The sequence below is a fragment of the Nelumbo nucifera genome, chromosome 1 (genome assembly GCF_055504915.1).
Source record: "Nelumbo nucifera cultivar China Antique chromosome 1, China Antique-T2T, whole genome shotgun sequence".
Classification (NCBI taxonomy): Eukaryota; Viridiplantae; Streptophyta; class Magnoliopsida; order Proteales; family Nelumbonaceae; genus Nelumbo; species Nelumbo nucifera.
In genome coordinates this window covers 33,769,375-33,785,275 of record NC_142649.1, presented here as the reverse complement: position 1 = coordinate 33,785,275, position 15,901 = coordinate 33,769,375, and the positions used below count along the sequence as shown (strand labels likewise).

Here is a 15,901-nt window from a genome sequence, read left to right as displayed (position 1 = left end):
TTAACCCAACCAGCGTCCTAACCCCGTTAGGGGCGAGCTGGCCCAGGGACACCCGATAGCGCATTAGGACAGCAATGATGAAGGGATGAAGGGAAAAATGAAGGCCAACCGCCAAAGACTCTTCGTAAACACATAAACCCTCTGGACCATGCTCCCAAGGATAACGACCAGGACCAGGCATCATCCATTGGGACTAATCTGGGATCTCGTATCTATGACACAGCTCTACCACCCCATCCCTAGACAACTCAGTTCCCCAAAAGGAAGTCGTCGCAGCCTCGACCTCCTCCTGCCTACCCACCATCGCCCCATCATAGAAAACCTCGAAGGAATTTTCATCGGAGGAGATAGACTCCTCCCATGACCTGCTACAGTGAACCATATCCTCTGCAAAACTATGCGGCATGTTGAAAGTGAAACACTCACCGGAGGAAACACTGGAAAGGACATGGAAACAACCGTTGCTAGACCGACAGAAGGAAAACACAGCTCAGCCACGAGAAATAGAGCTCGCCTTAGCAGGAAACTCCAAACCCTTACCTCACTCGGAAAAGTCCAAAGACAAAGTGGGGACCTCGAGGGCCCCCCTTATTTAAAAGTTCACCTAGAAGAATTAACTACCCAGATTCGAAAGAGATTGGAGCACGTCTCCCACATCTCAGTGGCGCCTGCAACTGACAGGTTGCTGACAACTGACAAGCACACCGAATCTGACGGTGTGCCAAGTGCAAATTTTGAAAAAGGCGCATATTTTTGCACCAATCGTGGAAATTGAAGGAGGCGCGCACTGTTCAAAATTCAAAAGCCTGCCAAAGCAAAAGCGCCAAATCAAATAAAGTTGAACCGGACCGGCTGAACCTGTAGACAGAAAAGAGGTAAACCCAAACCGCCCAAAAAAAAAAACAAACCCCTACTCTCTTCCTCTGCTAAATAGCCAACGCGAGAGTAGGGGGCTATTGATGAGGGGCATTTTGGTCAACCCACTTGATGATGGACACGTGGACACTGATAGTGACACAACGTCCCACTCAGCAAGACAGCTCGTCGGCTCGACATGCAGCAGTCAATATCAAGTACAAAGCTGAGCTAAAGCGAGTTCGGCCCACAACAGAACAGCTCCCTAGAGTAACAAGTGGAACTCAGCATCGGATACGCGGCCGAGCTAGGGCGAGCTTGACCCTCCGTTAGTCACCAGCTCGCCCGAAATAGCCCCGCAAACAATGCCCATGCAAGTGCTATAACCGCAACACAGAAGAACGATCCACCGAGTTGACCGCCCCCAGACCGGCGAGCAACCTGTAACCGCTGCATGGATCTAGTAAATATCTGAACCTCAAGAAGATATAAAAAGACCTCAGGACCATTCCAAAAGGTATGCGCACATAAACTCTCACTCTCTCATATTCTCCCTCACAAAGGATCATTCACTAACTTAAGCATCGGAGTGTCCCCTTAGGTAAAAATATACCTAGGCACTCTAACCTCTCTTCCTTTTCATCTCTCAGCTCGGCCTCATAGATCGGCATTATAGCTCGACTCACACCACAGGCTGAACTCGATCCGAGCTACCTCATCAAATCTAAGGGAGTGAACAGATTTTGTGCCTCATCTATTGGTGGGACCATTTTTGGCCTCATCAATACATGCATACATACATACAAACATACATACATATATATAAATATAATAAATAATTTTGTTATATATATAATAATATTTTTATTTTTTATGTATAATAGTAAATAATTTTTATAATTCTTAACTTTTTGTTTTAAAAATAAAAATAATAATTTTATACATATAATTTTTACTTTTAAAAAAAAAACTTGGCTTATAGTTAAACTTGATCTGAGTCGAGCTTGAACTTGTGAGCTATGAACCAAGGAGCTCGAGCTTGAGCCCAATACTATTCCTGTGAGTCAAGCTCAAATAGCCAAGTATTCGGCTCGACTCATCTCGAATCCACCCTAGGTGCAACGGTGTTTCCCTTTGCATATTGCAATAGGAAGGTCAAGATCATTTGTCGGTGGTTTAGGTTCAATGGTGGTGGTAGGCATATCTTTTGTAGAAATTGTGGGTACAGAGGGTGTAATGCCTGAATCTAGAGCCTCAGAAGTGACTGGAAGTGGTTGGACTACTCATCATTGGAACCAACTTGCTTCCACCATCGTCTATGAAATACCCTCAACTCCTTGCACTTCTAATAGCCTCCCTCACTTCTCTCCCCCTCAGTGACAAGAAAAGGCAAAGGGACTTCTTGAGCAAAAACACCCTGCTCACCACTCTCCCCTGAGAAGAAATCCTAGAATAATAAGGAATATGTTCAAAGAAAATAACATCCATAGACACAAAATGAGTCTTAGTGACAAGATCACAACAGCAATACCCCTTTTGATTTTATGCATACCTAAGAAAAATACACTTGGTTGTCTTAGGATCAAATTTGGAATGGTGAGGTTCAAGGATTTGAACAAGCAAGTGCATCCAAAAGTCTTAAAGGGAATGGTGAATTGGACCTTATCGGGGTACAATAGGTTAAAAGGAGCTTTCATGTCCTAAACCTGTGAAGGAACTCTGTTAATAAGATAAATAGTTGTGTGGATGGCAACCCCCCCCCCAAAAAAAAAATGAATGGGAATATTAGAATTCAGCATGATACTCCTAGCAACTTCCAGAATGTGTCTATTCTTTCTCTCAACTATTCCATTCTACTAGGGTGTACTCTGATGAATAACCCCATACTCCAGAAGATGTGAGGCCAAGGGCTTTGCAAAATACTCTTTGGCATTATCAAATCTAAGATTTTTTTTTATTCTGATTCCAAATTGGGTCAAAACCATCTAGTGGAATACATGGGTCAAAGTGGGTACATCATATCAAGAACAGATAAGATAAATCCAAGAAAACTGGGAGTAATCATCCACAAATAGAAGGAAATATATGTATCCACCCATTGCAAACATCGATATGCACAAATTCAAAAGCAATGCTTCTTTTATTACTCAAGGAATAAGTTGATTTGCAATGCTTTGAAAATTCACAACTCACACCTCAAACTAGACAATTGGGCTGACACAAACAAAGTAGGAAAAAGACTCTTCAAAGACTCAAAAGACAAATGACCCAACCAATTATGTCAGAACATAATCTGACTCAGACTGAGACACAAAAGACTTACCAACCTCTTTCCTCTTCCCAGGTGGATGCTCAAGCAAGTAGATTCCATTCGCCTCATGGCAAGTTCCAATCACCTTCCTTGTTGCCAGATCTTGAAAGATAAAATGATCAAGGAAGAAGGTTATTGAGCAATTCTAGCTTTAGTAATGCTACTCACTAAAATCAAGTTAGTGCTGAGTTTGGGGACATGAAGGACAGAAGACAAGGAGATGGAATCAGACACTCTGATATCTCCCTTTCTAGAAATAGGTACAAGGGAGCCATTAGCAATAGAAACCTTGTCTCTGTCCAAAGATAATGAGTAGGAAGTAAATACATAAGATAAACTAGTCATGTGATCAGAAGCTCCTAAATCAATAATCCATAGGGGGCTAGAGTTACTTGGGGCTGAAGCATGATAGGTAGTAGTTCTTATTACCTGAGTGAGCAAAAGTTGAGCTGGGAGTAGTGGTAGTAACTTATCTAGATGACTGGGCTAATCCTGAGGCTCCAACTTCACACTCTAATTGAGTACAAGCAACTTTTACTATAGCTAAGGCATCTAGGGATGTAGATTTTGTAGTAGAGGAAGACGCACCATCAGAAGTAATAGCTGCATTGGCACCACCCTTCTTATTTCTAAGTTTTGCTTGGATAAGATGGGGATACAGCTTCCAACAGGAGTCCTTAGTGTGCTTTGGCTTCTTACCATAATCACAAACCATCTCCCTTTTGTCTTCCCTCCTTATTTCTTTCTCTTTATTACCAATAGGCTTAGGTCTCACTACAACCAAGGTTGATTCCATGGGTGGGATTTGTAAGACTATAACATAATCTTCCTTTTACTCTCTTCATTATGTACTAGTAAATAGGCTTGGAACAAAGAGACACTATCCCTAGTAAGTAATTGCAACCTCACAATGTCATTATTGTTAGACAGTTATGCCATTTAGCTTCAATCAGATTGATGTACATTTTTTACATTTATTGTAAATGAATAAAAGTACATAATTGATTCATGTCATTGTGGTGTGTTTCTGTGTAATACCCTTAAACTGGACATTTAATGAGACTCGTGTTAGTTTAGAATCTTCACAGTCGTTGGATAGATCTGGAGAGATTTATCTTGTCAAGGCTGACACTGATGTGCCGCCAAGTTGGTTGAGGTGGCTTGTCTCAACTGCCAGGGTGAGACCTGAGGTACATGCAGTGTGGGTTTTCTTGAAACCCTGAACCGGATCAAAATTCTAGTATTGCCTTGGACCTTGGAGATAGATGGGAAAAACTGGAACGTTACACCTGACCCCTAGACTCGATTATGATACTGCACTAGGTGCCGGATTGGGCTGTCTTTGATATGCCAATCAGTGAGATTCTTAGAGGGGGTCAAAATCTGTGTATGTTGGGACAGTCCGAGAATTCATCTGAATGGGTGATCATAGTGACAGGATTAGCCCCTTTGTCGGACAAAGTGTAATCGGGGATGCACTCTCTCTGATGAAAACCTAAACTACTGGCAGTTGATTTCAACCATTGAAATTTGTTTTTACAAAATATATTTATATAAAGATATACATATATATATATATATATATATTATGGTTTCAAAATGTTTGCAAAAGTTTTTAATTCCCGGGATCCTTATGAGTAGAGAGTGCAGCACTGTACCTTGCAGCCGAGGGAGAGGTCCTCTTTTGTTGGGCAGTGTTTGATCATTATGGGCTGAGAAGTTGAGTGTAAGACCATTGAGGGTAATACCTGATGGGCTAATCTTGCATCTGCCCACAGTCCTTAGATTTTCATAAGGTGGCTGAACCCAATGACCATTTAGTGTAAATGTTGGGCCCGTTAAGAGCCCATGGTGATGGACTCATGGGTTAACTGTCTCCTACAGTGAATTCGGCTAGGCCTTGTAACAAATGCTGGGTTGAACCCATGTGGCTGATGCGTAGATTAATGTTTGGGTCCCACGCCATACAAGAATAGCCAACTGGGCAACAGGTTAAGAGGCTAAGTGAGCACATAAACTTAATGGGCCTAAAGCCCATTCAAACTGGCTTAATAAGATTAATTAATTAAGGGGCGGTTCTGGGATTTGGATCAACTGATAGGATAAGGATTTATCCCTATCCACTCAAAGAGTCAAGATCTAAATAAAGATTTGGATAAGGAAACTCCTAATTAGATTAGGAAGGTTGATCTTCATCTGTAGATAAGATAAGGGATTATCTTTATCTCTTAAAAAGAGTCTAGATCCAAATATAAGATTTGGATTAGGAAATTCCTAATGAGATTAGGAGAACCTCTCTTTAAGGCTATAAATAGGAAAGCAGGGCGAACCTCAAAAGGCATCTCATAGTCAGCTGAATTAAGAGAGAGACAACACAGTTTGCCTGCACTTGTCTTTTTCTCTTGTTCTTTTTTGCTCTTACCGCCCTACCCAGTTCGATCTCCACCAGTGGGAGTGATCAAGAACGGTTATTGATATTTCCTTTTGCTAGAAGAGGCATAATGAAGTCGTACTCACCAGCCCTTCATCATATTCTTGTTGAAGAATTCAGTTCTTGCTGAAGAACCATCCTACTGATTCTGCTTCACCTCACACCGTGTCTTCGGTGGAAGCAATCTTTGGTCTTCTCCTTGGGCATGAACACCTTCATTGGGGGTTTACTATTACTCCGTATCAGGTATATCCCTCTACTCCCTTTTGGTTTCAGATCTGGTCCGGTTTGGTTTCAAGATTGATCATTGAAAATGCAGTTTTCTAAAATAGGAAATGCAATTCCCACATGGGAGAGAAATTTTTGAAATTTTGCCCAACCTTCCTACAAGGTTCGGCCATCCATATGATAGATCTCTCATCCCTTCAATTATGAATTCAGTCCAGCAAGGAATTCAAACACTATTTGTTTCAACAAGTTTCCTGTATGTTGTTGCATCATTTTAGCAACATAAACTCATCTAACAAACCTCCAAGAACCAGGTAAGTCTGACAGAAAAATCTAGCCCTAGTTTATCTTCATAAAGTCGACTGGAGCAAGAACACATGAGAACCCTAGTAGGCCTTACACCTTGTTCTGATACCAAGAAGGCTGATGTTAATCACCTTCAACCTATACTCAAGTTAAAATTTCAACAAGAAAACACAGAAAGAGAAAAACAGAAGAGAGAAGATAGAAAGAGAAGAAAAGAAGAGAGAAGAAGAATGAAAAGGAGCAGTAATATCTTTTCTGCTGCCCAGATTTTGTATTTATAGATTTCTATCATAAATTAACTTACAAAGACCATTATATCCCTATTGACCAAGACTCTGCTTAATAGAATATAACAATAACTAATGTAGGCCCAACTAACAAGCCCATGACAAGGCCCAAACTGATAAAATAAAGAAATAACTACTATATTGTTTCTCTACATATATTAACCTTTGTTCCTTGTCTTGTATTAACATTTGTAACAAAATAACAATCTAAAAGGATGAATTTGTGCTTCTTACCATATTATAAAATATGATCGAATATTGCAGATTTTATGATGTTTCCACCATGTCTAATGTTTACAGCCTTTAGCAGTCTTTCAATGAGGGACTTACATATAATAGCTACCACAGTGGAAGCTCACAAAGTGAACTTTCGTCAAATTTAGGTATTAACATGTCTACTAGTGTTAATGAGTATAGAACATAACCAGCTAAAAAATTTTGCTTCTATCCATCAAAAAATAAATAATCTATGCTTAATTCCCCTCCAGCGCTGACTGCTGACTTGTCTATACAAAATTACAAAATACAAATTGAAAAGGTCATATTTATCAAGATCGTCAATTTCAGACTCTGGTCAGGTGTCTCTGTCCCTGAGACATTAGAAGATTACACCCCCTACCCACCCAAAAAAATGAAAAAAAAAAAAAAAGAATGATTTTGGTCACCTTCTCAGAATAGCTTACTTGGGTTCATAACAGAAATCAAAATAAATAATTTTCATGTAAAATTACAATATATGTTCGTTCTTCTGGTACCGGATTGTTCTCAAGGCGGAGCACAAATACAATGTAGAGTGCAAAACCTTGTATTTTGTATGTATTTGCACTATTGTACTCCTTCCAAACTAATCCTAACCGTTTCCAGTGAAAAGGGTGGGGGGAGAGAGTTGTCCATAATTAAGGATGGTCATTGAAGTGCCTTCGATACATTGTTTGTAAATAAGCATGTATTAGCTTCCAGTATCCTTCTGGACAGCACTCATAGTTTTCCATCTGTAATGTACCAAGTCGTTATAGGGATGCCAGTGCCTTCGATACATTCCTTGATATTCGGTCATGTATTAGCTCCTGCAGAAAAAGCACAAAAAGTCCAATATAAGCAATCACATCGCAACGAGTACTAATTATGCTCAGCACTACCAGAAAAAAAAAAGAATTAAGCTCAGCACTTTTATTACCTTTGTTCCTGGCATCTCAAATTTTGATGCTGTAATTGTCTCATACAGGAAAATATATCTGCCATAAACAATCAAATGCCTAAGATATGGAAACACAAAACTACATACTAAACATAATATACTTTAAAGGAAGAGTCATTAAAGAATCATTAAATTAAAAATCCAGCATAGCACCCCAGCTTGCATCGATGGCGCCTCCTTGCATGCAGCCCAGTTTAAAGCCAAGGATGCACTCTTTTACTTAAGGTCAGGAAAAAGGTTTGTCCTCGTCATCCCAAATGGTAGCACACTTGTATCCCACTGTCCAAACTTGTGAACCCTGATCATGTACTGTTAATTGAATTATTACCAGCAATGGCTATCAAAGGGTTCTATTGACTTTTTATTGACAGTTTTGTTGATACTAAAAGGAAGAAAAAAACACCTACTCTGATATGATATCAGATGAAGGGACATGTAAATTGATCATGTATTGTGAATTTTCTTTAACGTTGTCAGATTTGGACCAGACTGAAAACCAGAAAGCTCACTTGGTCATGGTTTTACCAGTTAAATCGTTCAGCCCATAAGAACTGTCAAATAAACCAAGACCCAGAAAGCTCACCAGATATTGCTTCAACTTTCAGTCAGGTCCAAGTCTGACAATATTGTTCTTTTAAAAAACTTTAAGATAAAAATAATAATACATTGTGCACCCAAGAAAAAAATATATAAGATATTTTTTTGTAAGATAAATGAGAATGCTCGCAACTACTAAAGTAATACACAATAAGCATCTAACACAGCCCAAAAGGCTCAGTTTGGAAGCAGTACAAATGCAAATATGTACAGCGTAAATACATACAAAATAATACAAAATATAAGGTTTTGACTCTACGTATTTGCATTTGTACTCCTTCCAAACTCAGCCAAACTGAACCACCCAATACCATCTGGCAAACACATTCCCAAGGCTTGCATAGACCATAGTCATCATACACCAGAAGCAAGCCCAACACCTCTCACCAAATAAAAAAATTAAATCAATTCTTCCTCACAACTCAAAACCTCCACCAAGTGTTCATGTGGATCAAATAACTAAATTACTAAATTGCATATTTAAAAAAGGTGACATGATGCAGCAAATGAATACAAAACAGAATTTCCAATTCCATGTTGTGGTCTGGGAATTGGACACATGGGAGCAAAGAATGCGCACTGCTAAGTGGCTGTGGAGGCTACCCCTTGATCATGAGAAGCTATGGCATAAGTAGTAAGCATTCACAGGATGATGAACAGCTGGGATGCTTCCCCCTAGAAGACTATCCATGTTATCCTACAAAAATTTCCAAGTCATATCAGGTATGATGCTCTAGGGATAAGGTTTTGTTTTGTAAAGACCTTTGAGTGGGTAGTTCAACTCTGAAAGACCTTTTTTCCATCTATGTATTTTATTTCCAATTATAACAGGGAACCAATTTTGAAATTCCTATCAATCTCTCTTTCATCTGGTGGCTTGATTCGGATCTAGGACTGAGAAGAGGGCTCAGGGATTGTAAGTCTAATCAAATAGTCAATCTTCTGCAAGTCATAAAAGGGGTTCGTTTGGCCCTTTCTTAGTTATGCATATTTGGATTCCTCAACCTTTGGGCACCTTTTCTTGTGCTTCCTTTTTCCAAACCCTTGCCCCTTCCTCTCCATACTCTTTGACCTTCCCCACAAAAGAAGTCTGGTTCTAACTTATTCCCCCCAAAATTGGAGCTTTTTGTTGGGAGGTGTACCATGGACACCTTACAAAGGAAAAGATTGAATTGGTGAATATCCCCAAATTGGTGCATTTTTTGCAAGGCAATGGTGAGGCTTGCTATTATTTACTTATCTCCTGTCTATTTATCTCTAGCATTTAAGATTGGTTTTCCCTCTTTTTAGGTGTGGCTGGAATTTTCAATGCCAAAAGTTTTGTTTGACCAAGGAATAGAGAAAGGATTATGTGGAGCACAAGGGTGGAATTTTCAATGCCAAAACTTTTGTTTGACCAAGGAATAGAGAAAGGATTATGTGGAGGAGCACAAGGGCTACAATTATGTTGACAGTATGGGAAGAAAGAAATGCACGAATCTTTAAAGATGAGGAAAGGACTAATGAAGCAGTTATTGAATGCATTATGGCCAGGGTGTTATATCAGGTTAAGACTCTTGACTTATTTGCACCTGTTTCCTTTGAGAATGTGAGGAGGAAGTGAAGGGAAGTGGCTGCATCTTATTCAAGGAAAACAAAGAGTCCTAAAACAATGGATTCCACCTAAAGGAGACTTCATCAAATTAAACTTTTGTGGTAGAATCCTTGGAAACCCACGTCCTTTAGGAGTGGTTGGAGCTTCTAGAAACATAATTGGTCATATTGTAGCTTTATTTTCAAGTCTAATCGGTTTTTGGAGACTCTACAAGGGCTGAGATCCTTGCTGCTATCCAAGGAATCCAATGGGCTAGAGATATGAATTTGGACAAGTTAATCATGGAAGGTGACTCCATGGTTGTGATTGAATGGCTGTTGGACAATGAGAAAGCAATTTGGGCATACAGGAATGAGTTAAACAGGATCAAAAGGTTGACTAGAAACTGGAGATAAGAGTTCAATGGGTACAGTGGTTGGCAAATGGGCTGGCTGATTCTTTAGCCAAATAGAGGGTTAATAGGGATTCTTTGTATTGAGCTCAACTATAATCTTGTAATCTTAATAGGGATTCCCAAACTGCTTACTTGGGAGAGGTAGCACTAGCTACTTGGGGGAGGTAGCACTAGCTACTTACCCAAGGACTCGCTTGTAATCTTAATCTTGTATATTATTTTCTGACTATCAATAAAATTTTTTTCACAGCTACCTATCAATATCATATATGTGATAAATATTACATATAGTATAGAATATATTAAGGTTATAGACCTGAGCTATGCCCATTACCATAGGTGTTAAGCCCAGCCTGGCCTGGCCCATGATCACCACTAGATGCAATCGAATCCCAACATACAACATCATTGCTAGGGACAAAAGTTAGCACAATGTTGTGGTAAAAAATGAGTCAAGCATGACACATGACTTGGCTCCTTTCCCCACTCTTAAATATATAAATATAAAGTAGAACTTCTCTATCAAATGGTCAATCTAATTTGACCATGATGATTTGTTATAGAAGCACAATCTAATTTGAAAGGCATAAACAACTGATAGCACATACCGCCAAGCAAGCTCACAAACAAGATCTTCAGGAGCATCAGGAAGGACCTACAGATTTTTGGCTCATCAAGTGAGATTTTGCATATATATACATGCGTAAACAATGAAGGAAAACATAATTTGAACCATTGCTGATTTGGTGTCGGTTACCTCATCTTCATATGGATTGCAATGATCCTTGAACCACAACCTCAAAAACTCCTAAAAACAGATAATTCATCATGATTGTTAGCAGAATATAGCTTTCCCAATTGATGTCTTCCTTATACTAAGAGATAAGAAAAATGCAGCAGGGAATACAAGGCATAAGACTATTTTATGCAATCAGAAACAAAATATTGGTGTAGCAATGCAATCACCAATGAAATACATTCACAAATCCAGAAAATGCTTAACAAGCAAGAAGCAAGAAAAGCACTGAAACAAGGAATGTACCTTATCAACATTTTCAGGTTCAAGACCATTTTGAAACCGCTCCTCGTAAGAATGTGAAATCCAGTATCTGCTGGAATCAGGAGTATGGACCTAGATTTTAACATTATGGATATGAGAGTTTAGAAATAAGTGGGCTATTTTTTAACCTTAGTTATGAAGTAAACTATTTTTCTGCTCTTGGCAAAATGAAGACCAACCTCATCAATCAAAAGAATTGTCCCATCAGATCCCTTCCCAAATTCATACTTTGTGTCCACTAATATCAGCCCATGTTCCAGAGCTACACGCTGCAATTAGCAAAGAAGATGACATATAAAAGGAATTGGTCAACAATCTATAGAAGTCCTTTGATATAAAACACAAATTAATATATCCATACTTAAACAAGGAAAAAAACTGTTCAGTAAATAAAAGAAAAAAGAAAAAGAAATGCTTGTACCACCACAGCATTCATAGTGAATAGGTCCATAGAATCATAAGTTTCTATAACCATGAAATGCTTTTATGAATTTGTTGTCACATGTTAAATATTGTTTTGACATATCCATTGTGAAGAATGAAAAGTTGATGTGCTGAAAGAAAAAAGAAATGTTTGTACCCACCACAGCATTCAAGAAAATAGGTCAATGGAATCACAACTTTTATAACCATTAAGTGCCTTTGTGAGTTTGCGGTCACATGTTAAATATTGTTGGCATATTCATTGCGAAGAATGAAAAGCTGATGTACTAAAAGAGAAGGGAGTAGATCTTAAATCCCTATGTGACCTTCCTTGGAACACACACACACCCCAAAAGAATTTATAGTGGATCAACCAGCATAATAGGTTTCTAACAACCATTAAATGCCTTGGAAAAGTCCTGGTTGCATATTGGACATTAATGTTTCACGTATTTGTATGTATAATGGAAGTTCATATGCTGAAAGAGAAGGGAATGCGCGTTAAATATCTTTGTACATGATCTACTATTCCTTTCTTTCTGATACATCTGTATTTCTCTAATTTTGAATTTGTATGCATAAAATGCTATATTCCTCTGAAAAATCACCCACTTCTTGCTTCTACAAACATGAATGTCCTTCCCTTTCTTCCACATGCTTCTACCTTTTAAACTCTAATGTATCTAAATTTCCCTTAAAAGATGTAGGACTATGGCAGACAATAAGCTAAAATCTATTTTTCAAGCAGTAATCATGCAAATTGGTGTTCTGACATATTGTGATTAGCCAGTCAAAAAGAAGACGAAGAAAGCAACATTTAGGGGCTGTTTGACAAGTCTTTCTAGGTAGATCTTTCAACAGCCCAATAGACAAAAAGGCGCACTGAGCTTTTGGGGCCTTGTCTTTAAAGACCAAGACTGTTTGGTCCATGTCATGGTCTACTGGGCTGTTAAAAACAACTGGGAAGGCTATTTTCAGCGTGGAAAGACCAGAAACATCATTTGAAGCTTCCCAATTTCGGATTTTTTGGTCTTTCTGTGCACTCGTCTTCAAGTCTTTCAGTCTACACGATACCAAATGGAAAAGGAACATTTTTTAGGTTTTTGAGCTTTCTGCAGACCGAAAGACACATCAAACACTGCTTTAATCATCTTGGTCTTTGGCAGATCAAATCCACAGTAAACAACAAAACATTATCAATTTACAATAATAACTTGTAATGAATGAAATTATGCATAACTAAGGGCATGTTCATTTGCTCTGAAGTCTGACATGTGAAAGTGCAATGATTACATTAAGAGATATATTGGTACTGGTGAACTTTTCTTTCCTCAGAACTCTGAATGCAGAGAATGTTGTTCTGAATTCTGAATTATGAAAATTATCAAATATCTATTTTGACCCCATATATGAGTGCTTTTGTTTGTCTTTTTGAGGGTATCATTGGAAACCAAAAATTTGTATGATTACACTTTAAGAAATAAGAGATAAGAGGAAACGAACAACCATTTTTCTCTTAAAGTTAAAAGATTCCTCTTAAGAGATAAGAGTTAAGAGGAAACGAACAGGCCCTAATTTTAGTTTAGCTTCAAGACATGGATCTCAAAGGACTAAAACAAGAAGGGGATAAGATGTAGCTAGTACTCTAAGTGAAGAATATAGACAAGTAGAATATTATGTCCAGGGACTAGATGCTCGCCTTTCTTTATCTGCTCTTTTTACCATTTCAGCACTTCCATTTTCCTAATTCTATTTCTTTAGAAGCATCAAGCTATTAATGGATCTTTTTGTTGTCCTAGCAGCATGAGTGTCACCACTCATGGAGGTTGTCAGACAACGAGACTGAAGATTTATAGGAATCAAATAGGTTAGATGCTTAAAGAACATTTTACTTGTTTATTAATCCACTAGTATAGATGAGTTATCATATTAAAGGTGGAAGGAGAGACACATTATCGCTTCACTTACCTTTCAAATCTCTCCTTTCATTCTTCACACATTCAAACTCACATGTTGGAGGTCCATCTGTTGAAAGGGTTTAGAATCCATCATATAGATGGCCAAACCATGCCAGATGGCTGGGTGAAATTTCAAAAAAATTTCTAACCCTTATGGGAATCGATTTCCCAGTGAATTTGAAAACTAAATTTTCAGAATCGATCTTACACTGAACCGGACCAGATTTGAAACCAAACAAAAAGGGAGATGTATACCTGATATGGATTCCACATATGCAGATCCCAAGGTGAAAGTTCACGCCCAAATCAGTCCTAAAACCATCCTTCACTGAAAATGGCGCAGTGTGTAGGTGAAGCTGGTTCAGCCACACTGTTTTCAGCAAAACTGTGATCCAACTTGCTTGAATCAAATGAGGTAAGTGAACCTGATTTTCTTCAGAGTTTTTCTTGCAAAAACAAAGAAGAAAACTGATCTAAATCAGTTCTTGAAAGCCTAGGTCGTGATAGGGTTTTTGGGAAGACAAAAGAGAAGAAGAAAGAACAAGAGAGAGTGGTGTTCTAGTCTGGTTTGAATGATGAGCCTTTCATCTTTTGATCTCCTGTCCTTTTGCTACTTTTATTTGGGAGTGGTTTTCATCTCTTTTTGGATGCAGTTGGCTTCCCCTGATTGTTTGGAAGGTGTTTTTAGCTCTCACCTTTTCAGTTGCCCTAAAAGAAGAGGCAGAATTATGTGGAGATGCACTAGAGCAGCAGTGGTCTGGACAATTTGGGAGGAAAGGAATCTAAGAATCTTCGAAGACAAGGAAAGAAGTAAAGAAGCTGTGGTTGAGGTGATTACTCTCAGAGTAGCGCATTGGGTGAGCACTTTAAAGCTCTTTGCTGACTTTAAGGTTGAAGATTTCTGCAGATCGTGGGGAATAATTACAGGTTCTTCGTCTAGAAGACAGATTGTTTTTAGCTCTCACCTTTTCAGTTGCCCTAAAAGAAGAGGCAGAATTATGTGGAGATGCACTAGAGCAGCAGTGGTCTGGACAATTTGGGAGGAAAGGAATCTAAGAATCTTCGAAGACAAGGAAAGAAGTAAAGAAGCTGTGGTTGAGGTGATTACTCTCAGAGTAGCGCATTGGGTGAGCACTTTAAAGCTCTTTGCTGACTTTAAGGTTGAAGATTTCTGCAGATCGTGGGGAATAATTACAGGTTCTTCGTCTAGAAGACAGATTGTTCATGAAGCCTAGTCTCCTCCATGTGTTGGGTGGAAGAAATTAAATTTTGATGGTAGTTGTATGGGCAATCCTGGACCATTGGGTATTGGTGGGGTAATTAGGGAAGAAAATGAAAACATTCTAGCTTTGTACTCAAGTCCTATTCAGAATGGAGATGTGGTGAGATCAAAATTATTGGCAGCAGTCTATGGAGTAGAGAAAGCTAAAGAAATGGGGATTACTAAGCTGATTATTGAAGGTGATTCAAAAGTAGTTGTGGGCTGGTTGAAAAAAGGGGAAGGAATCATATGGAAGTTAAGGAATGAATTCAGGAGATTCAAGCAGATTTCTAAAGATATGATGATCCAAATAAGATGGATTAGAGGTCTGCAAACAGTTTGCCTGATGGTCTGGCAAAGCAAGGAACTCAAAGACACTATGTTCTGGGCAATTCTGTAAATAGGGAATAGTTTCTGGATGGACTTTGTTTTTGTGCCCACAAATCTTTGTTGTACCTCTTTTTTTTAATCTAATGAATCAATTTTGTGTTGCTGATAAAAAAAACATGGCAACCAAATTTTCATTCACATCCCTAATCTGTCCACCAATGCCCGCTGGCCCCGAATTTCCCAAACAGCTGCCATCAAAATTTAGTTTCTTCCACCCAGCATGCGGAGGGAACCAGGATTCAATTACAATAGATTTTCTAGATGCAGTGTTTGCGATTGTTCCCCATGATCTGAAAAAGTCTTCTATCTTAAAATCAGCAAACAATTTTAGTGTTTTCACCCAATGCGCCACCCTTAGAGTTATCACTTCAATCACAGTTTCTTTATTCCTCTCTTTGTCATCAAATATCCTCATATTCCTTTCTTCCCAAATTGTCCAAGCGATTGCTGCCCTAGTGTATCTACCCATGATTATGTGTCTCCTTTTAGAACACCAGAATAAGTGAGAGCTTAAGAAGGATTCCAGATTAGTAGGAGTCCAGCTGCAACCAAACAAAGAGGATAACCACTCCCAAATGAAGTTAACAAAAGGACAGGAAATTAAAAGA

General features: G+C 38.7%; 1 protein-coding gene across 3 annotated transcripts in view; it reads right to left on the bottom strand.

Annotated features, from left to right (window-relative positions):
- Positions 1-7,101: 7,101 nt before the first annotated feature.
- PUR7 (purin 7) overlaps positions 7,102-15,901 on the bottom strand; it is a 40,870-nt gene continuing 32,070 nt past the window's right edge. Inside the window, exons 7-13 of one of the 3 annotated variants that reach the window (XR_016081225.1) lie at positions 11,441-11,530; positions 11,244-11,333; positions 10,959-11,009; positions 10,810-10,856; positions 7,770-7,914; positions 7,596-7,653; positions 7,102-7,485 (exon numbers count right to left, since the gene is read on the bottom strand). Coding sequence is in view for 2 of the 3 variants with exons in the window: in XM_010279349.3 (XP_010277651.3) it covers positions 7,429-7,485; positions 7,596-7,653; positions 10,810-10,856; positions 10,959-11,009; positions 11,244-11,333; positions 11,441-11,530 (393 nt within the window). In the remaining variant the exon portion in view is untranslated. Of the gene's footprint in view, positions 7,486-7,595; positions 7,654-7,769; positions 7,926-10,809; positions 10,857-10,958; positions 11,010-11,243; positions 11,334-11,440; positions 11,531-15,901 lie in introns of those variants that run through there. The other 2 variants (XM_010279349.3, XM_088896351.1) reach the window with 2 other exon arrangements.